Source organism: Populus nigra, chromosome 3 (genome assembly GCF_951802175.1).
Source record: "Populus nigra chromosome 3, ddPopNigr1.1, whole genome shotgun sequence".
NCBI classification, from domain to species: domain Eukaryota; kingdom Viridiplantae; phylum Streptophyta; class Magnoliopsida; order Malpighiales; family Salicaceae; genus Populus; species Populus nigra.
The window spans coordinates 21,279,663-21,304,422 of NC_084854.1; the positions used below are offsets into that span (position 1 = coordinate 21,279,663).

The 24,760-nt window shown below is 31.3% G+C and overlaps 2 protein-coding genes across 5 annotated transcripts; both read left to right on the forward strand.

Annotated features, from left to right (window-relative positions):
- The first annotated feature begins 480 nt into the window (after positions 1–480).
- On the forward strand, positions 481–3,438 carry LOC133689067 (uncharacterized). Of its 4 annotated transcripts, none has more exons than XM_062108786.1 (9): positions 481–746; positions 1,313–1,533; positions 1,644–1,715; positions 1,789–1,902; positions 2,207–2,266; positions 2,358–2,420; positions 2,578–2,640; positions 2,948–3,112; positions 3,200–3,438. In XM_062108786.1, exons 2-9 carry the CDS (start codon positions 1,375–1,377, stop codon positions 3,317–3,319), a joined length of 816 nt encoding a protein of 271 aa, XP_061964770.1. In that variant the 5' UTR covers positions 481–746; positions 1,313–1,374; the 3' UTR covers positions 3,320–3,438. The 4 variants fall into 4 exon arrangements, with proteins under 4 accessions (XP_061964770.1, XP_061964767.1, XP_061964769.1 ...); XM_062108783.1 differs by having other exon boundaries at positions 1,406–1,533; XM_062108784.1 differs by lacking the exon at positions 1,789–1,902 and having other exon boundaries at positions 486–746; positions 1,406–1,533.
- Positions 3,439–9,301: 5,863 nt separating this feature from the next.
- LOC133689760 (glycosyltransferase BC10-like) lies at positions 9,302–16,994 on the forward strand. The gene is made up of 11 exons (XM_062109778.1): positions 9,302–9,665; positions 10,821–11,338; positions 12,471–12,569; positions 13,631–13,731; positions 13,820–13,891; positions 14,087–14,177; positions 14,570–14,650; positions 15,540–15,599; positions 15,684–15,806; positions 16,315–16,353; positions 16,451–16,994. Exons 2-11 carry the CDS (start codon positions 10,955–10,957, stop codon positions 16,577–16,579), a joined length of 1,179 nt encoding a protein of 392 aa, XP_061965762.1. The 5' UTR covers positions 9,302–9,665; positions 10,821–10,954; the 3' UTR covers positions 16,580–16,994.
- The last annotated feature ends 7,766 nt before the right edge of the window (positions 16,995–24,760 follow it).

The window sequence follows — 24,760 nt, forward strand, 5'->3', positions numbered from 1 at the left end:
AATACGACCTTGCAGCCAGACCCACGTCCAATGCTATTGGGTCTTGTATTGCAGTGCAGATACTTTTATGCCAAGGGTCAACTCAAGTTTAATGTTATTATTAATATTATAAATATTATTTTTGGATCAAGCGTTTCAACCAAACTTAAGATGCTTTGGTATAACATTGCAAGAAAACCTAACACTTTTAGATCTTAATTTTTAAAAAAATACAAAAAATAATTGACTCGCAAAATCGGGCAGGGCATTTAACTAGTATTAATATGAAAAGGAAACATCGATCACAGGGTGCGGCTGTCTGTCATTGGCCTTTTGTATTTCATAGCCGGGCCCTGCTTTCCCGATTAAACTTCACTCTGATTTTTTTAATAAAGTCGACGGCCCTTGGGAGTTGTTTGGGATCCTGATCCATGAATACCTGGACTGTTTGATATCCGAGTATACTAATGGAACTATAAGGGTAACAATGATAAGTCTTAAACTATGGAGGACGAAGTGGAACATGGATCAATCTAGTGTAAAAAGAGAAACCTGTAAAAATCTTTGGGAAGTCAAAAGCTCTCTGTATTTCTCTCTTGTTTGTGTTTGTTTGGAACCTTCATCCATGGCAGGCTCCATAAAATTGCTCTTCTTGTTATTGATATCACTTTCTTTCACCTATATTACATCAGAGCCAGAGCCAGAGCCTCAACGTTTTTCTTTGGAAGATATACTTGACCAACTCAAGTCCCATATCTCTGTGTTAGGTTTTCCCTCTTTCTTTATGTGTGTGTGTGGTATTATTAGTGCAACATGGGCTCTGATGTGCAGTGGTATTTCGATAGATTGGTCTGTTTGGTTGCTGACAAAGTGTGTGGGTTTGTCGTCATTGAGAATGTGTTGCTTCATAATTTGTAGATACTCTCCACCGTGTGAAACTTGTGTGTATGCTTCATAATCTTAGGTGTAGCTGAACTTTTCGATTGGAAATTAATAGAAGAAAACCTTGCCAAGTGAGCAGACCATGCCCAGTCAAGCTTTTCTTACTGTACAGATCAATATACAGTTTATTAACCTCCCAAATGAGAATGGATGGAATAATTATAGTTTAAAAATGAGGGGAATTTTTCATGAGTTCCTGACAAATTAAAAGAGATTTCGGCAAAACACCGTTGGGCTCAAGCAAGCGGTGGAGTATATATGATGTTGAGAATGCAAATTTTATGGCTTTTTACTTGGCAGATTCTTTGCTCTTAGATTTCGTCTATTCCTCTTTTTCTTTCATTTCTGAACTTACCCAGGTGGATCTTCTCATCTTTCTGTGCATTTCCAGTTAATTAACTCCTGGTCATTGAGATACATGTTTTGGCATTCAGTTTGACTACCTCATTGACCATGCTCTTTCTTCTTCTTCATGTTGATAAAGAGTCAAGGATTGATGACAGAACCCGTGAAATAAGAAGCAAGGATGAGAAAATTAGACAGATGGAGATGATCATTCATGAGAAATCCAAAAGCATTGATTCATTAATGAGTGAGATAGAATCACTCCAGGTATGGTTCAAGTTTCACTGAACAGTTGATTCTTCAAGACATGAAGTTAACTGTTCATCCAGAATAAATATTTCCCTATTATTGATTTTTTTTCTGTTCTTTTTCATTAGCCAAAAGGAGTCATAGATGTCAAAGAACAGTCAAGTAAATCATATGCTCGGATCGGTGAACTTGAGAAGCAGGTTAGTTGTTCGTGCATTACCTATCTAGCAACTAATTTCGAACAGATCTTTAAGATTTAACTATTCGTGACAGGTTGACAAACTTAGAAAGGAATTAGAATCACAAAGTCAGGAAAAAGATTCTGTTGAAATCCGAGCATATGTAGCTGAGAAAAAAAACAAAGAGCTTAGTTTGAAATTAGAAACTGTAAGTAATGTTTTTGCTGAGATCGTTGCTGTTTCTTTTTTAATTTTGTTTTCATTTCACGAGCCTCACAAGTATTCGGCTCGTTACACCTTCGCTGATTTGTCTCCTCTCACTGATATCAGGTAGGAATTTTAGATTTCTCTAGTTACATAATTGCCTGAATGCAGAGCTTATTGCTATAAGCTATACAAAAACCAGTATCCATATGCTACATGTTCTGAATTTCTGTCGTGTGAAAGATTGGTAACCTTGGTTTAACGTTTGAGTCAGAAAAAAATAAAGATCTCTGTTCTTAATTAACCAGGTTCAGGTTCATGGAGAATGGTTTCCACATTGGCTTACAGTTTATTTTTCTAATTTTAAGGTAAATAATGTTGTTTTCAGGCATATTTGGAGGGGGTGTGTTTCTACAAAATATTTTCCTTTTCTCATTCTCTTGTTTTTTCCATAAGCAGTACCATGTGGTGACTCACTGGGATGAACACGGGAGACAAGCCTTGGACATGACAGTTCAGAAGGTTTGATCCTTTGGATTGTTTGTCTTACAATTCAATAAACTCAACTTTGAACATTCTGTGAACAAACATCTTGATAGATTTCCAGAGAAATCTTGTATTGAAGAATCCTACTTATTGTACATAATTCCCTTTCACAATTCTTTTATTTGATCACCAGGTGCTAGAAAAGAAATCTCAATTTGACAAGTGGGCCGAGCACCACACTGAAACAATTTATAATGTGAGTTGTCCGAACAACTTCTCGTCATTTTCCTAGTGCTTCTTGCTAAGAAGTCAAAACAGAGTACAACTTTCTTGATAAATTTCTTGAAAGCAAACTCAATCTGTAGAATTTCCTTTGCTCTAGTTCCTTTTATGTCAATGTATCTTAGTCCTACACAAGAGAACATAGCAACAAAGAATCAAGAAAGATGGAGATTTTGGTTAATTTACATGTTTTACTTCCAATTTATATTGAAGTGTTAGAATTATGGGGAAATCAAGTGGATCGTTTAGTCTGATTCTGCTGTCCATCTTTCATTGTCAAGAAATGGATCCCCATGTTCAAGGACTGGTTGTTGAACTGTATAAGCTATCTTTGGGAATGCATTCCACCACAAACTACCAAGTGTGATGAGCTCTTCCATGCATGGAAGAAGACTGCATTACACCATGCTATCAACGTACAAGAAATGGCTGGTCCTTGCTTGAAAGTAAGACAAAAGAAGTTGAAACCTTTTTCTCCTAAATTATGGTTATCTGCTAGACTTTTCTTCCAGTGACAAGGGCATTTCTTACAGGAAGCAAGGAAGTTTACTCAGCCATGCATCAACCAGGTTGCAAAAATGACAAGATCCTTAGTTAAAAGGGCGGTGGCAGCAATAAGGACGATGATAGGGTTGATGGTGAAGTGGTGGTAGGGCAGGAGTAGAGCAAGGATATTAGAAATAATTGAATGATATTGTTTATTAATTATTGTAAAATATTTTATGGTTTTATGCATTTAAAAATATTTTTTAATAAATTAATTAAGTTTACAGTTTGATTGTAATTAATAATTTACACAACACAAACCCTTAGTTATTATAGCATTTGAAAAATCTGGTCATTGATTTTATTATTGCAGTGAAATGTGGACCATTTCTGCTGAATATAACTAAATTTTATCAGCTCATTTCTTTCATTCTATGCGGCATCCAAGGCCTCTTCATTAGCCCAATAAAGCAATCTCCTTCTGAATATTCTCTGCAGATAGTGTTATTCAGTTCTTTGTTTTGGGCCGTCAGCCTTTTTTCATAAAGTACTGTTGTTAATTTTCATGATTATATATTGTCGGTTAGACTTTAATTTTGGACCTTTGGCCCTGTTGTTAATTTTCATGATTTATTGGCGATTATCATATTGATCCTTTTCATTTTATTTTTTTTGATAGAGTGAAATGACTTAATGACCACTATATATAGATTAAATTGGCATTCAAATGCTTTTTTGTTTTTTCATTTGTTTTAACAAAGTAAAATGACTTAATTATTTTTTAAATTAAAAAATAAAGAGTTGATGTCCATCAGTGTTTTCATCTTATTAGTATGGTTTTTTTATATATAATCAAATTAACTTAGCGGTGATTTAGTAATTTAATTATCATAAATATTAATAAAAAGGTGGTTGATGCAGGTGTCGGTAATGCTTTTTGAATAGAGCATGTATCATCACCCAGAAGCTCTATATCAATTTCTAAGGCAACATTTGAATTGTCTCGGCAACCCTTTATCCTTAGGTTGCGTGTGTGGTCAACAACCTCTGATTTAGTGTCGATGAACTTTTTTCTCTCTTTTTACCTCAATTTTCATGCCTGATTTAGAATTTTTTTTTTAATTCCATCCTCCTCTAGTTTTTTCACGTGTTAATTAGATTTGCCTTCTTTCTTTTTAATTTCTATTTATTTTATTTTAGATAATTTTTAAAATTGATTTTTTTATGATTTCATCCTCCTGTTTTTTTCCTATCAAATTTTATCTTCATTCTTTTGATTGTTGTTTTTTTACCTTGAATTTTTTTAAAAAATAATATTTTTTTCAATTTCATCTTTCAACAATCTAAATTGGTTGGGAATTGATTAAGCCCAAGTCTAAGATTCAACAAGATGTAATTTGAGAAATTAACTTATATTTAGAAGATTCGGTTGGATTTGTTTGAGTTTTTTTAAAAGAAAGTTTATATTTTCTTAATTTCATCTTTTATTATTTATTCAATTATAGATTAATATTTCTCTCTCTCTTTTTGTTTTTTATAGGATTTTTCATTAATATATTTTCATCTTTCATTACCTGAATATTTTTTTATATATAGAAAAGATTTGATATGATCGGTAATATATCACGAGTCACCTTTATAGAATATATAATTAATCTGCTAAGAAGCAAATATAAAATCCATGAAAAGGTCTTCTCTTATATATAGAAAAGGCTTTTGTCTCACGTTTACCGTTCACCTCTCAATGGTCAAAATTCAAGTCTTAGACTCCGAAATTGATCTTAGACGTCAACACTAATACAATTCAAATAAAGGAGAAGCAGAAGCAGAAGCAGAAGCAGAAGCAGAAGCAGAAGCAGAAGCAGATGCAGTGCATGGAGACCATTCTACTACTTCTAGAAATTAACAATACCTTATTTTAACAGGAAATAAATTAAAGAAGAAATGGTGAGTTTCTGAATATTCCCTAATAATTGCATGATAAAATGACAATTCCACGAGTTATACGCAGAAAAAGAAAGGAGCAACGAAGCTCTTCCAGAGTGGGATTAGTAATAAAAGTCTACTTATATTGCGTTCTAGAATAAAATTTAAAACAGAAAGAAAGAATTTTAAATAAATGCTCATTTTATAATTCAAGTAATAGAAAGAATGAGAACATTTTTTTTTATTTTTTTTATGAGGAGATCAATTGAATAATGAACCAGAACTAAAAACATATGTGAAAATGTGTCCATCTTATAAGATAACAAGTATATTTTTCTAAAAAAAATAGAGTAATTAAACATAAAAATGGTTAATAATTAATTTGTCTCTTAGGGTGACCACATAATTAATTAATTAAACATAGGCTTAGATGCACAAAGCCATGTTACAAAAATTTAAACGAAAAAGAACAATGGATATAGACATTAAAATTTCAAAAAATCTAGGTCTATGATCCAAAGATTGTTGTGATCAAACTGGTTAAATTTATTGAGTTTTGACTCAAAAAAAATTAAAAACTAAGCCGAAATACATCTTATAGTTCTTACTTGAATATCCTTAGAGTATTTTAAATAATTTTTTTATTATTTTTTCTAAAATATCTTCTAAATAAAACATATTTGATTATGATCTATCAAGAGGATCAAAGTCCTTACCTAATCAAATCAAACCAAGTAAGCAAATGAGCAAAATCTTTCATACTTGTATAAATAGATTTTGTTTTTATGAAATCAAAACAAGCTAAAAGCTCACACGATTAAAACTTTCAAACTCATATGAATATTTTTAATCTTTATCAAATCAAATTAAATTAAAATCTAACACACGTGTGAATATTTTTCCATTCTAAGTAAGATCCAGACCTAACGGTTAATTAAAGAATTTATGCACAAGAGAGAGGTTTTTTAATTAAATTTATTATTGTAATCTTGATATTATTTTTACCACACAAAATTTTGTGTGTACAATGGAATCTTATTTTATATTTGCGTATGAGTGGTGGACCCATGATAGAGGAGTACATGGATACTTGATAAGGTGAACAGCTAACAGCTGACCCTCTCCACGTGAAGTATTTTGTAAATATGTATGTGGACCCCACCAATATTAATTATAAAAAGGATTATGTTATTAGTAACTAGTAAACATCTAAGATTGGTAGGTTCCCCGATTTATACGTATCATTGTTTGAGGTTTGAATTTTATAAGAAATAAAATAATTTTATATAAATATATCGGTTTGACGCATAGAAGATCTGTTTAAAAACAGATTTAAGAAGTTTTTTTTTTTCTCTTTCTTATGCAGCTATTTTAACATCCTTTTAAAAGATAAGATTAGATTTGTTCGGGGTTCATTGTTGTTTCTTTTAATAAATATATTTTCTAGAGATCGAACTTGTATTCTCATCCTTACAGGGATATAATAGTGCATTAACCGCTACATCAATATTTTATTAATGGATCTAAGAAGAATTTGATAACTTTATGAAATATTTTTAATGACAATATGCAAGAAAATTATTGTAATTTAATAACTTTATAAATTATTTATAATTTTTTTATCAATAAATGAAAAAAGGATAAAGAGAAAAAGAATGCAAGTAGTGTGTTTCTAGGAACGTTCAATGCTTATTGCTAGGAACATTCAGATCAATTTTTTTCAAAAATGTTTTTAAAACGCAAAAATAAATAAGATTTTACTTTTATTATTATTATTTTTTGTTGATTTATTGGTCTAGAAATAGAAGTAGTATTTTTTTCTGTTTTTTTAATGTATTTTGATTACAGAAAGTATTTTTGAACAGGATTATAGAGGAATAGTTGTTTGATGAAAAGATAAAAATGTTTGAAACAATTAGTAGAAGAAATTGGGTCTTGAAAACAAGTTTCTTTTTATGTAAAAGTGAACATCTTCAGACTACATCAAAAAATAAAAAGAAAAAAAGAGAATAATTTTGTAAGGGTGGCAACAATGGCAAAGCCGCATAGTGTCAAAAGAAGATAATTGCCCCTTTAATTTTTTTTTTTCAATATATTTTTTATATTAAAATATGCAATTGCCCCTTTAATTTTGTTTTTTAAATACTTTTTATATTAGAATATTAATAATATTTAAACATATTTAATTTTCTTTACTGGCTACTAATTAACCCAAGTTAGCTATTGGTAACTTACAACATAATATGATATATAATGTATATGTTTAGTACATTTCACTAATTTTTTTCTTTCTTTCATTAATTAACTGAGAGCCTTTCTTCTTTCTTTTGAGCTGCTATTCTTGCCTCTCTTTCTTTTACAAAATTTCTCTTCAAGTCCTAAACTATTAATTAGTTAAGTAAATAACCTCTTGTGCTTTATGCTTTATGTAAGTTTTTTTTTCTATTTGTTTCATTGTTTAATTTTAGTTTTATTCCTTTACAGTTAATTATTGAAAATGTTAGGATTTATAATAATTTAAAATTTTGTTAAATTAATGTGTGTGAGTAATATTATATGCATATGGATATGAATTGAAATGAGTTTTAATGAATTGATAAGTATTTTACTAAGAATTTCATATTGAAGATGGATAGCGATGATTTTAATAGTGATTAAAAATGAAGTACAGGACAACTCAAAAAATTAAGGACACAATAGAGAAATAAAAAAAATATTTAACATTTATGTTTAACCTACCTGTAGAAAACAATAAGTCAACAATAACAACATCAATTTATCATAACAGTCCTTTTAAGTTATGGGTTTAGCTACACTCTACCATATGTCAGTATAAAATTGTTGTTAAGAACTTCATTAGTCTTTGGAAGATTTAGAAAACACAAGCATTGAACCCATCCTAAACTAAAAATAGATGAATGACAGTTTGATTGTATATATTAATAAAAATATCTTTAATGAGATTGATAATAAAGTTATTATGAAGCGATTTTAAAATATAAAACTCAAAAAGAACAATTATAACGTAAGTTTTTTTTTTATTTTGAAAGTATTTTTAAATTAATTTTATTTGATATGAGTTAATACATATATTTCAAATTGATTTCTTAATATAATGCATGTCTACATAATACATAATATTAAATATTTGTTAATAATTTACTTCCTCATTTAAAAAATCTTGGCTCCGCCACTCGGTGGCAACCACCAGTCATAAGGCTTGCAAAATCCATACAATGAGAGAGGTATTATTATATTCTATTGTGGTCTGGCTTTGATAGAAAATTTGGGTTTTGTTTGTTTTATTTTTGTGGTTGGAAAATATTTTTATAAAAAAATTAATATTTTTTGTTTGAAATTAGTTTTTTTTGATGTATTGATATTAAAAATAAAATAAAAAATATTATTTTGATATATTTTTAAATAAATAATATTTTAAAAAATAACTCTTATTACAATATCAAATATATCATGGTATATTGTTGTACTAATATTCGTTTGAATTGTTCCGCCGATGCTTCCCTTGTACCTAATATTTATGGAAATTTGAACAAATCTATATATATAAGAAATATATTTTGCAAAATGATACATTGTTTTATTTTATGATTGATGGTATCTTAAATTAATTTTAATCTATCAAAATTAAATTTACTTCTTACAAAAATAGAAAACATAAATTCTTAGCTATTAAATTGATAATATAATTTTTTTTTGTAAGAAACGAGTGTTCATGACTGAATGTTTTTTAAAATGTATTTGATTTAATAATATATTAAAATAATATATTTTTTTATTTTTAAAAATTTATTTTTAATATCAGTCTATAAAAATAATATAAAAATATTAAATTAATTAATTTTAAATTTATAAAAAACTCTGATTAAAACACGATTCCAAACCTGAAACCACACTTTGAACATGTTCAAAAAATTTAATTTTTTTACTAAAATTTAATATAATTTGTACGTTTTGAATTGTTTTGATGTGCTGATATCAAAAATAATTTTTTTTAAATAAAAAAAATTAGTGGCATACATTTCAAAACAAAAAATTATTTAAAAAACAACCACTACCATACTGTCAAGCACCCTCTAATAACCAATGAGTCCACTTAAAAAAAAAAACCTTAATTATTGTGAAATGAATAAATTTAATTAACAAATATAATTCGCCGGCTTTAATTCGTTTCCTGTTTCTATGTTTGGAACAGTGCAGCCCTAAACAACGACCGATACTACATAAGACTTTCTCATTTTATTACATAGAGGGAGAAAGAAAGGAAAAAGAAGAAGAAGAAATAAACAGAAAGAAAGAAGGAAAGAAAAGGCACTAAACAACATGTAGAAGAAACCTACAACAAAACACAACACATAAACGAATACAAACTCAGCACTCTCTTGCTTCTTTCTATATATAAATATAGTCTTTCCCTTTCTGGGTCTTTGTGTTTTTTATTTCTTGTTTTGTGTGGCCCCAGATCTTGATTAGCCAATAAGGAGGTGAAAGATTTGATCTTTTTGAATCCAGTTTTTGAATAGATTGACATGATTTAAGATCTGGTTCTTCTCTGTTCAGCTTTATCAGGTATGGTTATCGTTGGTTTTCTTGTTCTAGTCTCATTCATTGTGGATGTTTCGTTGACGCGGAGAGATTTTGATTCTTGTTTTTTGATTGGTTTTTGAGAAAAAAGAGAGTGGAAGGAGAGGAAAGAAGGAATCTTTTGGACGTGGCTGTATTGTTATTAGGATTTTGTATAGTTGCATGGATCTAAGTGAGTGTTTTATCCAGGTTGAGTGAATGGCTGATCGAGTATGCAAGAGAAAATTGGTTCTTTTCTTTCTTGTGTTTTATTTGGTTGTGTTATCTCGGGAACCAAACAGGGGTGTGAGTGAAAGTGTGGAAATCTTGAATTTTAGAAAGGGAAGGGGTTGGCTAAAGTGCAATTGATGTGCATTTTAGTTTTGTTTTTGGATTTGGATTTTGAATGAGTAATTGGTTCTGGGTATGCCTTGGAACTGTAGGAGGGTGTGTTGGATTGGTTTGACTTTTTTTAGGGGATGGTTTTTTTATATGTATTTATCGGTGAAGTTGGGAATATGGGGTTTGGTTTTAGTAGTTGGGCAAATTGAGGACTTTGAATTGTTAGTATCCAGCTTGGTTTATTTCTTTAAGTTTCTTGATCTTGTTTTTTTTTTTAATATTTGATCTGTTGTTATTGTTTGGTTTTTATCTTTAATTGTTCAAAGAGCATGCACCTTTTGTTTGTTTGTTTACAAAAGATAGGAAGAAGAGGGAATGAAAGTAAAGATTTTAAGTTTTAGAATTTAGATTCTGGGGTATTAGCAAAGTAAATTTCAAGTGCTATCTTGGTTTGACTGTGAAGGTGCTTTTGACTTTACACACTTCCTACATTATCTCTTATGTTCTGGAGTTTGCTGCATGCTTGTTTCGGTTAATGGTTTTGTTATAATTTCTCTGTTGATTAGTTTGGGTTAATGATGTCATGATGGTGCTGTTTTTTCTAATTTTGTTTGCGAAAGGTGTATCTGCTTATAAATGGTTTCCTATTGGATATTGCAAAGCATTGAAGAATCTCTGTCCCACTTTTTGAAAAGGAAACTTCTCCTTTTTTTACTCGTTCCTGGGTTTACACCTGATTATCAATTATGAAATTCAAATATGGTGTAATAATTGATGGTTTATGTTACACCAATTAATTATCTGTACCCTTGACTTCAGATTTTTCTCACTCTGTTGGGGACTCGCTGCTTGCTTTAAAGTCCTAATTCCTTGTTTGAGAGAGAGTGGTGAAATGTGGCTGTGAGGAAAGGGATGCATCATTAGGAGTTTCTTTTCAGATGTGCTTGTAGTAGATGAAGACACCTCAATTGTGGCGTCTAGGCATGGGTGATGTGCAGATCTTGCATGGAGCTCGCCACCGCCCTCCTTTGAAGAGGCCAATGTGGATTATAATTTTGGTTTCAATGGTCAGCCTGTTTCTAGTCTGTGCTTATATCTATCCACCACAAAGCAGTAGCGCTTGTTATGTATTTTCTTCGAGAGGTTGCAAGGTTCTAACAGACTGGCTTCCACCTGCTCCTACAAGGGAATTTACGGATGAAGAAATTGCTTCTCGTATTGTGGTTAGGGAAATTTTGAATACACCTTCTATTCCTACAAAAAAAGCTAAAATTGCTTTTATGTTTTTGACTACCAGTTTGTTACCTTTCGAGAAACTCTGGGACAAATTTTTCTCTGTAAGCTTTCTATCGCACTTTTATGTTAAATATGCATTGCTTTTCTAGACATTCTCTTCATGTTCATTTACTTTTGGAATTTTTGTCAACTATTGACTTTAAAGCTATTGGATCAAAGAAATGGTTTTTAAGTTTTGGTTTATAACTTTCACAAGCATAGTTGGAGCTTTTGTGTGTTCATATTTCTGACCAGCTTCCATAGTATATATGTAAGCATATTTGAACGATTCACCAATCTTGAGTTTATTGATAAGGTTTTGCTCTACATCAATTGAGGACTGTTAGTTCCCATCTATGAATTTTTCATTTTTTAACTTGTCCATATATGCATTTAAAGTTTTTCTCCTTGTGGATCAGATGGGCTAGAAAATTGGTACATTCCATTAACTAGTGGAGAAGTCTTACTATTCTAAATTTTTAATATAGATAAGATGGTTTTGATGAATGCTCAAATGATTTGGATGAAAGCAAGTTTATTTAAGGAAGTTTCTGGGAAAGGTTTTTCATGCATATAATAGGAAAAAAAATGTAAAAGAACTCTAGAAGGAAAAAAAAAAGGTATACTGATAGACATCATTTTGTTTGTTTTAGATCCATTAATATGTTTGAAGAGATGATGCAAGGACTCCAAAATGTAGTTGTACAAATAATCTTGCTTGGAAGCTTATTTAACAAGGATTCATTTCCAGCAGTTATCGTTGGAGATGTGATTCTTGTCCCAAAAGAAATTGTAATATCTCAAGAGTCAAGACATTATTGACTGGTATAACATGTTCCAGTGAAGTTTCAATTGAAAAACATTGTCAATATTGTTAAGTTGCAAGCTGTTCTGAACTGTAACTGCTGATGCTCCTGAACATGGCGAAACTGTTTTAATGATTTAGATTGTTATATATACATATATACAGTGTATAGATATTAGGTGGTTTGCAGTTTGCACAAATGATTTAGCTAACTCAGATATCTGTGTGGATGTGCATGATGTCGACTGTGTAGTTTAGGTGTTGAGGTGATGGAATGTTAATAAGTTGTAATAAATGTCAAAACTGTTAGTGTTTGTGGTGGACTTTCCTTCTTGTTGTATGTTCTGTTACACTACTTGTATCTGTTGCTGAAGCTAATTTATCGGCAGGGCCATGAGGACAGATTCTCTGTTTATGTGCATGCATCCAAGGAAAAACCAGTTCATGTGAGCCGTTACTTTGTTGATCGAGATGTACGCAGCGACCAGGTCTGTAAATTTAATGTCAATATGCTATGTCTGCCTTTTAATATATTCATGTCTTACTTTGATTTTCCACACTTTTTGATGTATGTTTAAAAGCGTATCTTATTGCTTTTCTACTTTTCCTATTTGTTACATTTGTTTAAGGGCTTTGCAGTCTTTTAGTTTCTCCATTAGTTTTCAGTTATATATAGTTTCTTGCCTTCTGGTACCTGGTCTTCTTTCTACATAACAGATTGATTAGATATTTCTAGGTTCATGTTCTGTATTATCAAGGGTAGATAGTTGGGCAATGATTTCTCAAACGTACTTGCACCATAGATCTCGTATTTTGTTATCAGGAGCTCTTAAGAAAAGAAAGACATGTTAGATGAATTTATAGGATTTGGCTTGTTTTAATCCACCCATATAAGATGCTTTTTTAGGATAACGCCATGGTGCTCTTGGAGTCCTGTTCCTTATATAAGGTGTCGACTTTCCTTTCCCTGATTGATCATTTTCCCCTGCTTTGTTAATAATGTCAAGTGTCAGCCTTTGAAAGATGAATCAGTGGTGGCCTGTTGCCTTCTTCAGTTGTCCATCTGTTCTGTGGTCAGCCCTCTTTAATGATGATGAACCAAAACATCATCATTAATCTTGTAAAAACTATCCTGTTTGTGATAGATGAAGCTTTAAAACAAATTTTGACAGATTAATAGTTACTCTGAGAGTGGGATAATCTAAACATGCTGGCAGACTATTGGTAAAGGACTGCTATTTGTTTCAACATCATTATTGTACTGCCGGATATTGATGTACTAAATCTTCGCTTAAGCCCCAAGCAGTTGGTAAAACTAGTTAATTTATTCATATTATGGTGTAATGATAACACTAACATTACCATTGTGACTATCATTGGTGGGACTGCCCATAAAATATATGTGATGAATGGTTGAACTATCCCATCAAAATAGACATAATGAAAACCATATTTTGTAGTTTTAAGTTTCTTAGACTGAAAAATAGATTTCATATCTCTCAAATCACTAATGAAAACTAATCAATTCTGCATGGGCAAATTTTTGCAGGTGATATGGGGACAAATTTCAATGATTGATGCAGAGAGACGCCTATTGGCAAATGCTCTTGGAGATCCTGATAACCAACACTTTGTGTTACTTTCTGATAGGTAGAACATTATATCTTTTGTAGCTTTTATCTTTTCAATCTATAAAATAATCTGAATTTGATATAATTTTGACCACCTGACATTGCAGTTGCGTGCCATTGTACAAGTTTGACCACATCTACAACTATCTGATGTACTCGAACATGAGCTATCTTGATTGGTAAGCCCTGTTCTCTTACACGGTAGTTACCCTGTGTTCTTCTGTTGTGTTAGGCTCTCCTGTCCGTTATTACTTCTATAAAAATGTTATCGTTTGGACTGCAAGAGGTCAATCGCAACTAATGGAGTAAAATTGAAGATCTTTATTTTCCAAATTGGTTTTCCCTTCCTGATGGACATGTCCTTTTGTTTTCAGCTTTTATGATCCTGGTCCACATGGGAATGGTAGGTATTCAGAGCACATGTTACCTGAAATTGAGTTGAAAGACTTTAGAAAGGGTGCACAGGTATACTTTCTCCAAGCCACTATGACCATATGGCTCTATTTTTCATGTGGCCTTTATTATTATGCCAGATCAAACTACATGCGGCCTTTATTATTATTCCAGATCAAACTAAGGAAAATAATGCTGTATGTTGATTTCATATTTTCCATCATTGGCTTTTGTAATTCTTACTAGTCATGATCATCCCTTAGCATTTGTCTATTTAACCTTAAATGTGGGTTCTTGATTTAATACGTGTATAATGTTCAACATGCAAGAAACATGTGTGTGTGAGTTCTGGACATGGTGTCATGTTGGCAATTGAGCTTTTTGTTTAGATTCTTCAGCATAGATCACATTGATTTAGATTCTTAGTTTATTTGTGCAGTTTTAATGAATGAACTTTTATGCAGTGGTTCTCAATGAAGCGACAACATGCTGTGATAGTTATGGCTGACAGCCTTTACTACACCAAATTCCGCGATTACTGCAAGGCAGGTTTTCCTTTATTCTGAATTAAGCTATGCTTTTGTTATAGGCGTATGGTCTGTTCTATATGGCTTGCATTCTATTCAAACAGCTACAGATTTACTTGCATGGGTATGATTGTTATATATTTATCATGTTACTTGTGTTTTGTGAGTGTACCAAGATTTTTGGTTTGCTGGATGCACCCTTTGTTCTTGATTCTCAGAGTTGAATATTAAAGAAAGGTTGAGATATCAGGGAATTGTTTTCAATAAAGAAAAGATTCAAGAGATCTTCCTAAAATTTGTTTGATCCATGTGCCCTCCAGACAGTGAACATTTTTTAATGTTATCTTCATTGCCTTGGTAATGGAACTCCGATGTTAGGAGTCATAAATCAGAATATAGAATTCTGAATTTGTTCATGATTGATGAGTGCTTTAATTTTTTTGGTTATTCATTTGTTTTTTAATAATTTCTTAATTATTTGCCCATTTTCTTTGTACTTTGATTGGAATATGAAACCTAGTAAGTGCAATTTTTTTGCCAACAAAATATTTTGTAAGCTTGCATCTAACTTTTGTTCTCTACCTGGAACCGTATCACATTCTCATAACTTGGGTGGGCAACATCCTATAATAATATTATATGATGTCATCACTGAACAGCGGGATGATCAAAATCAAAATTGCATAATGTTTCAGATGGTGTCACATTGAGCTTTACATTGGGACCCTTCTTCCATGTTTTAAGCTCAAGCACTATCTGTTATTTTGCATTTGTTCACTGTACAACTGTGCTCAAATTTTTGTGACTGCTTGCTTTTGGGATTTTGTAAATTAGACTTTCTAAATTTTGTGTATGTTATGATATTGACATGTTTTCTTTCTTTCTTTCTTTTTTTACATAATTTCAGCCTGGTTTGGAAGGGAAAAATTGCATTGCCGATGAACATTATTTGCCAACATTTTTCCATGTGAGAATCTTCCTCATATTCCTTCAACTTTACCTTCCTCATCTTGGTTTCTCTTTATGACTTTAATTTTTTATGTGAATTCAGATAGTTGATCCTGGTGGAATAGCAAACTGGTCTGTAACACATGTTGACTGGTCTGAGAGAAAGTGGCATCCAAAATTGTATAGGACTCAGGATGTTACTTCTGAACTTCTGAAGAATATTACGGTATGGTCTTGCCTCATATTTAAATGTGTGTTGTTGAAAGGGTACTGCCATTGGCACTTTTAGTGAGAGTTCAATTTATCTCAGACTCGGTAGTCTTTGTTCTTTCCAGACACTGCTGAATATGAGTGATTGGAGTTTACTAACATCCATCAAATACCTACTCTTTTCCTTCCAAAAAGCCCATCATATCATGTTACATAGTCAATACAACAGGGATCTTATAAATGTAAATATAAGACTGTAAAATTTTTATATTTACATGTGTAAATGGATCTTATATTCCTTGTTATTATTGTGTCTACAAAGGTGGAAGTGGGGGTGAGGTTGTCTCCTCTAGGGACAAACCGTGACCAGCTCGCACAATGCAGCGGGTCATTATCAATCGGTCTAAAGGCTGATTGGTATTTCTTGTTATATTTCTAGTTATTATTCTCATGGACTTTCGTTTTGAACTGTGCTATTCTTATGGTTTTGACTGTAACACTTTGAGTGTTTTATCTTTCTGCAGTCAATCGATTTGAGTATTCATGTGACAAGTGATGAAAAGGTACAGTTTCTTAAAGGTGTTTTGGGTACTGTATTCTTTTATAAGCTGTTGGCTGACTTCTGTTCCTTTTTTTCCTCCTCCCCTTGGGCTTTTATAGAGGGATGTGCAGGTGCAACCTTGCCTATGGAATGGTACCACACGGCCGTGTTACTTGTTTGCGAGGAAATTCCACCCTGAAACTACCGATAATTTGTTGAAGCTTTTCTCCAATTACACATCACTTTGAGTGAGATAGTTTTGACACATAAATTCTTTGATCGAATCTGCAGTTGCTCTCGACCACCCACTCCCATCTCGGTTTCTCATTAAATCTTACAAGTTACAAATTTGTAAATGCTGTGACATTGAGGTGTGAATCCTCCGTTCCCCTAGCACAATTCTTGTGTGCAAGGGCAACTTTGAGAGCAGTTAGGGATGACTTAGATGGGTTGGAGGCTAACAGAGTTAGTTAGTGTTGCTTCCACTGGAGTGGGTGATTTATTATCCATTTTTTCCCTTCATTTTGGGCCATTAATGTTCTCCTTTGGTATAGTGAATTTTGGGGAATTTATTTTAGTTCGTTTGATGGTTGGATATTTTGTAAAAACTGACTAAAAAATATGAAGTCGCAATTACAAAACTTGGTACAACTCTTTTGAAAATCTATCAGAAGCTTTGAGTCAAAATTGTGTGAGTCTGAAAAATGTACGAGAAATTGTATGTGAATTGTGGAAGTGTACATGCAATCTCACCTTTGAAAGCACGTAGTCGCTGAAGCTGGACAAAATATCTTGCTTCTGGAATGGTGCTTGTTGAATGTTGATGGGTGTCTTTGTAAACGCTTTTATTCTGACGCCAGTGCCACCTGTCAGTTAGTATTACTGGAGGCTCTAACGACGATTTGGGAGTCGGCAGCCTTTTCCACGATGCTTGTGAGGGTTGTAACTTGAGATTTGAATGATGCTACCGCAAAAACCTGACGGGCCGCGCCTGTTTACACGGGAATTAATCCCGATTAGGGAGGAATTGAATCCCACGCAAAGGGGAGGTTGTTTTCCGACCAGTTTGTTCAACTTCTTTGGTTTTTGGGGGGTCTAATTTAATTTGTTTCTCTTGATTAATATGGGAGTTGAAGTTTGCTAATATGTATGTCCCAATGAGGTGTTGATAGAGGAGAAGATGAGGCGTGGCTGTTGAGGCTCTGAATGGGTCGGTCTGGTTCACAATGATAGGGTTGATTTGGGTTGGTTTGATCAAGAGTGAGAGGGCTGCTGGAACAGGTTTGTCTGCTTGAGTATATTCAGAAGATCACATTACACGTTATCTTAATAATAAATAAGTAGATAATGGATATAATATAAATTATATGAGGAAGGTATTTAAATGATTAAAAAAGGATTTATCATTCTAGATAAATTAGAAAAAATGTTCTGCACGTTTTCAATTAGTATTGATTGTTAAATCCTTGTATAATATGGAATGAGATTTAAAAAGAATTTCAAATCTGATTCAAATAATCAATGATTATAATGTTGTGAAAAAATATGATTTGACATATCAAAAACACTTCATGCTAAAATGTCTAAATTGAAGTATTATTGATGAAGAAATAATAATTACACTGAAAAACCGGTCACTGAAAGGTTAAGTCAAATCACTTATAACTTTTCTAATATTTTAGAAATCATGACATGTTACTAGACAATGTACTTGATCTTTCAAATATAAATTCATCAATTATTGAATTGATAATAAATTAAATTGTTTGATTTATTTAATTCTATTTATTTAGAATTATAATTTAGACCAACACATTAAGAATCTAATGGGTCATACACATTAAGAACAATTAGTTAGAAATTAAACTAGGATAATTAATTAAGCATGACTTGATTGAAAATAATTTTAGAAATTAAGCACCGGAATATATTTAATTCAGGGATTATAATTCTAGTCCTAGAATAATCAAGTAAGGACTTGATTGATTAAATTTCTAAAATTATTCTTAAATAATATTCAAGAAAAATAAAATATGCCTCTTATTTTTAAGAAGTTGTCTGTTAGACAGAAAAATTACGTAAGTCACAAAATAAAGAATTAACACTCTAGACATAACAATCTCTCTTTCCTAAATAGAGACTTAAAGAGATTTTTTACTGGTGATTCGTATAGATTTCTATTGGATGTCGAACAATTAGACAACTTGTAGTTTGTGACAACTCGGCCTTTAAAGAACTATTCAAAACCAGAGAAGATCAGATCTTTAGATAATAAATTCTTAAACAACTCTAGATCTGTTTAATAGGATTTTAAGGATTCCTGAATAATTGTCTTTTATTGTTTCCATTGCGTGTATGATATTCAAGAACCCAATATATCTATCATATTTGATTCACGTAGGAAGCCTAATAAACTTGTTTATGAACTAGAAAGAAAGAGCCAAGTCCAAGATCACGTCAAATGACCAGTATAATAAAAAAATACATAACTTTCAACTAATTATTGGATCAAGCTTAATTTGAACATGAAATTCTACAAACCTAGTTTTACTAGGGGCCGGCTGACTGTAACCATTTGAGGTCGAGCAGAGAGTTTTCAAATTAGAATTGAAAGATGCTATTTGAGCCATCTGTATTATATAATTTCTTTTTATTTTTTGTATTTATAGTTTAATTTTGAATTTTATGTTGTTGTTTTTATTTGATTTAGGATTTTGATTTATTTTCACCTTGTAAAAGTCTGTTATTGGCCTATAAACCTTTCTAGTATAATATTATTTGATTTTTATGCCACTCTGCAATATATAAGGGGCATATTTGGTGTTGCTGTGTTGTGCTATGCTATGACTGTTTTATTGCACTATTTGGTGTTATGCTATGAAATAAAAGCAGTATTTGATAACTAATTGTCGTGTCATGTTTATAAATGTTTAAAGCAACTAATTAAACAAACTAAATAAATTATTTTCTAATCAATAAAGAAAAACTCATGGGATTGAATAATAAAAACAATTAATAAATTACTTCAATCATCTTATTAATGGAGAAGTTCGATCAATTAATATAATTTATTTTATTCTATTTTCTTACTTGTTTCATTATATATATGGATATATATAAATTCTTAACAGTGATATGTTCAAATATAAGAATCAATTCTTTCTTTTAATTAAAATATAAAAATATATATATATAGCTCTATACAAGTTTTAAGCAGCGTTCATCTGAGAATGTAAGTTTTTATAATAATATAAAAATCTTTCCAAAAACTTATATTTATTTATCTATCGTCATTTTCTTTTAAACACCTTGGAGCCATACAGTTTTCATTTTCTTGACGGAGCATGAAGCCGAAGTGTATAATATTTACGGCATCTGAGGGAACCTGGGTTCTGTGGTAGCAGACTCTTTTGGCAAACTATTGAATTCAAATTTGATATCCATCAGTACTTGCCTCGAGGGTTTCTTAAGAACACCATAATCTTTAGTTGATCAGCACAAATCTTTTATGCCAATTTCACCTACTCTGTTAAAACGTTCATAGACTATATTAATTGTAAGCAAAATTCGGATTAGAAAAAGTGACTGCTGACCATTTAATTGCTACAGTTCATCTACCCTTCTTCTGCAGCCACTAGAAATTAATTGGAAGCACATATTTTGCTCTTCTGCAATGATCAACAACTTTGAACATGTTTTGTGCCTCACTCTTCAAGTTCTACCTTGTTCGATTTTGGTTCACCTGCCACTATTTATTTCCTGTGCACGTTCTTGGTACGAGACAGGCCTTAACTTCTTTCATATATATATAGTGTGTTATTCCTATTTCATGAAGATCACTACACAATAAAACACCATGCTATATTTTTCCTTGCGACTCAATAATTTTCAGAAAGACTGGAAGTTGCCCTCTTTCATTGCACGAAAGAAATCATGACTGTGACCTTTCATGAGCAACTGTTTTTCATAACCTGCACATTCCTTTTCTTACCCAGCATAATTAACTGCAAACACAAAACCTCGACTATTAGTTACCAAATTAGTTCATCGCCACTCTACTTTCCCCCCATTCAACGACTCCAAAAACGATGCACAAAGCAATCTTTTTCCAGACAACAACATATTTCTTGTGAATTTCTCTGTTGGAGAGCCAGCTGTACCACAACTCGCTGCCATGGATAATGGAAGTGACCTAACACGGGTTCAATGCACAGGCTGCATAGAGTGCATGCCACAAAATGGTCCAAGGTTCGATCGATCCCTCGAAGTCCTCAAACTTTCAAAATTTACCATGATCATCTGATGAATGTGGTCATCCATCTATCTATTCATGCAATTCTGAGTACGCTGATGGTACGTAAGTGCACATATCAAAAGAATACAGGGTTTATTTTTTTTAAGTAATACATGTCAAAATAATATTCATTAAATTAACCAACACAATCTAAAAGATAAATGAGAAAATAGCACAGCTTTTATAAAGGTTGTATTATTCCGAAAAATTTAACCACTTAAGATTTTAAGTTGTTATATTGTTCTCATCTGTTTGGTCTATTAAATATTTTTATCAGATTGCACTATTTCAAATAATATAACCTTTTATCTTAAAAATAAATAAATTATGTTGTTCCCAATAATATAATTAAAAAAATTATGCTATTTGCTTAAATAGTTCCATGTTATGCTAACTTGTCAAATATTTTTTTTAACACATGTTAAAAAAAAAACTCATGTGGTATAAATTCATGAATACTAACAGGTTTTACTTTGATATTATTAGATTTGTCTTATCGAGATTTTTTTAACAGAACCGATATTACATTTCTCTGAATAATAACAAGGTTAAAAGTCATATTTATCAACCATGACATGTATAAACTATATTATTTCACTGGTTTTTTCAAATTGTATTATTTTTACAATTTTTTTTAAAAAAACAAACATGCTAATAATAATAAAAAAAAGCCTTTGTTTCCATATAATTTTATATTATACGTGATAATGCGTGTGATTCTGGACTTTCAAGTTGTTTCTTTTGACAGTTTCTAGGCATGCTTGTGTTATGTCAGTGGGTATAAATTGCTATGGTATCAATATAATATTAAGATTATTGAATTTCTCCAAGTAATAATCAACAATTAGTGTTATCTATATAGGGATGGTGTGCTTTTAAGATTACATGAACAAGTCAAGCAATCTACTTATCCACCTTGTTGGAAAAAGATCGGACTGTCCCGCAATCCCCAAGGATACCCCACGAATTTGAAGTGATCACAAGGCATGCAGGATTTTCATGATAATTAAATAAAAACTGAGAAGAAATTAATTCTCATGAAACTAATTCAAATATTATTAATTTTTTATTATATGCTACTCATCGGGAACACCCAGGAGCCAAAACGAACTCGCAAACAAAAATTAAAAAAGAAACCGCAATATATATATATATATAATCCATGGAAACCAGGAGCAGCAACTCATCTCAAGCACAAAATGTGTCATTACAGCATAACAACGCATGTGGATTTTGGCCAAGGTATTAATTACCAGTTTAATTTTTTTTTTTTTATAGCCTGGCTTGCTTGAATTCCTCGTTTAAAAAATTCCCTTTTCCTTTTTGTTTTGTTCAACGTTGTTTTATTATCATGTGCTCCCATAGCCACCTGTTCGTAGCCGACAGAATAATATTTCTTTTTTCCTAATGTTTTGACTTTGTTATATATATACATATTGAGGGTCCATTTGCTTACGATAAGATTAAATATAGATTGTAAAAAGTCTTCCTCGCAGACGGTGTCCGCCTTAATTTGTTCCTTTAACGTTTGATTTTGCCGACGGACGCAAGTTTAATGAATGGTTTTGTTGATAACTAAAACTGAGTTAAATGACTCTATATATCTTTCCTTAATGAATCTTTCTTCGATCTCTTTAATGTTATAATTTTTTAAAATTTAATTTACACTCTTTATTTTTTTATTTGTGCTTTTCCTTTTTCTCATCGTACGTATATCAATCATGTTCTATTCTCATGAATTAATTACATAGGCGCACTTCCATAAAAATTTAATTTTTTTAATAAAATTTAATTTTTTTTATGTATTTTGAATCGTTTTAGTGCACTGATTTTAAAAATAATTTTTTAAAAAATAAAAAAATCAATATGATATATTTCAGAAAAAAAAATATTTTAAAAAACAACCATAACCACACTCCTAAACATGAAGTTATATACTACTACTCAAACCTATTTTTTTTAAAAGAAACTACTAGACAGATAATCATTATTAGGTTATGATGGCTCGTAAGAGCATCTATTATATGTAAAGAAACAATTTTCTTTTAAAATTTAGCATATAAAGTTAGAAACAGACAATTTCCAGTAAAATACAAATAGAAATTCAAATGCACAGCGACTCTAGCTTTTGTCTGGGCCTCCGGTGGAAAAGGATGGACGTAAAAATAGTTTTGCCTCTTGGACATGATACAGTGATTTTAGGCGTTTCCCGTCACTCTCAATCAATATCTCTTTAATGCTTGCCCCGTTGAAAACGCAAGCTCGCTTTGTCATTTTGCATGTTTATTCAAAACAACTAAAGTTAATTTTACATGATTATCTTCAAGAACATAGTTAATTATCGAGCATTTATTGCAAGGAAAAGCTAGCAAGCGCAGGTATAATGGCGGGAGAGAAAACCAAAAGAAGAAGAAGAGGGATTAATTAAGGTGAAGTGAGGCAAATAATGAGGTCATTCAGGAAAACTAAAAAAGAAAAATATACATAAGAAAATAAAGATTTCCATTTAGACGTGTTTTCTTATGTTAGCAGAGAAATTTTCCATTTCATATAGTTAATTCTGTAGTGGTATAAAAAATACCCTAAATTAATGAAACTGGATCGTTGACCGAGGAGTAACGACGACTTCCGAAATGGATAACACTGAAGCAACTTGCCCATCTACTAATTAAAACAATAGACATAACTGTACGCTTTTAGATGTAAACATGTGCAGGCATCTTTCTTTCCAGGAATTCTTCCTTTTTATGAAGATGGTCAGCTGTGGAACACGCTTTTTCTCAATATTTGTATCCAGAGGTGCTTGTCACGGCCTTCGTTCTTGTTTGTATTTTTAGCTTGAATATATTTTGCTTTTATTTTTTTAATAATTTTAATGTGATAATGCTAAGAACAAATAAAATATCTAAAAACTTATTTTAATATATTTTTTTCAAAAATTCATCTTAAAAGCTACCCTTACCGCAGTTTCAAATACCCCGATCCTATGGCGACACTTTTCCTAACAAAGACGTCAAGCAATCTTGTCGTCCACCGTAACGATTCTACTGACCATCTCAAGATTGCAATTTTTATCCTTGAAGTAAATAAAAATAAGAAGAAAAAAGAAGTAATTTTTTTTATTCAAATCCTAGTAAACAAAATAGAATATCTCAAATCTAAAATCTAAAATTCATTCTTCTCCTAGTCACCTTGATTTTGGTTCTATTTTTTATTTATGTGGCCGCTAAAAACATCCCAATAGATTAAAAAATACATAGAGTTTTAATTAGTAAAAATAGTTGTAGATATGAATTTTAAATTTATAGATTTATTCTCTCTTCAGATAATAATAATGAGTTTTGTTCCCGAGGTTTACAAAACATTAAATAGACTAAAAATTCTACCTAAACTAAGAAAAAAAATACAAAGGAAAAAAGCATAAAACCCGAAATAAACCAGGAAAGCCAAAAAACAAATGGAAAATAACAAAATTGTCAAAACCAGGGATTTGAACGAGATTTTTGATATCTAAATATCTAATTATCCATAAAAAAATATAGTTGCTGCTATAGAAAAAATAATATCTAAAAATTCCTTAAAGATTTCAGCTCAATTTAATAGTCAGATAAAAAATTATAATTTTTTTTAGTAATTATTTAAGTTTAATATGACCAGATCTTTTCTTGAGCCCGAACATATCCATCCATAAATATATATTCTAAGTTATTTACATAATCTGTTTAGATAAATTCACATTTAATTATAATAAATTTATATCTAAATACTCAGAATCACCGGATAGTACATGCAGGGCTCCATCAATTTCGTTACCATGGACCTTTTCTCGTGGGAGGGAAGACAATTTCACCACTAAGTAATCTACAATTTTCTAGTGGACTTGGTAACCCTAAACCTATTTCACTTGATTTTGATTCTAGACTAGAAGACGTCCACACATTGTATAGCAAACAAAGTAATATAAATCTCAGGTGGCTACGTTTCATTAAAATATTACAAAGTGGTTGGCCGAACAAGTAGCCAATATATGTATGTTTTTAATGAACAGGTCACACATGGTATATACAATTATAGGCAACGACTCCGTTCCTTAGAAACACGATAATCCATTGAGAAAGAGAGAAAACAAGGAGAA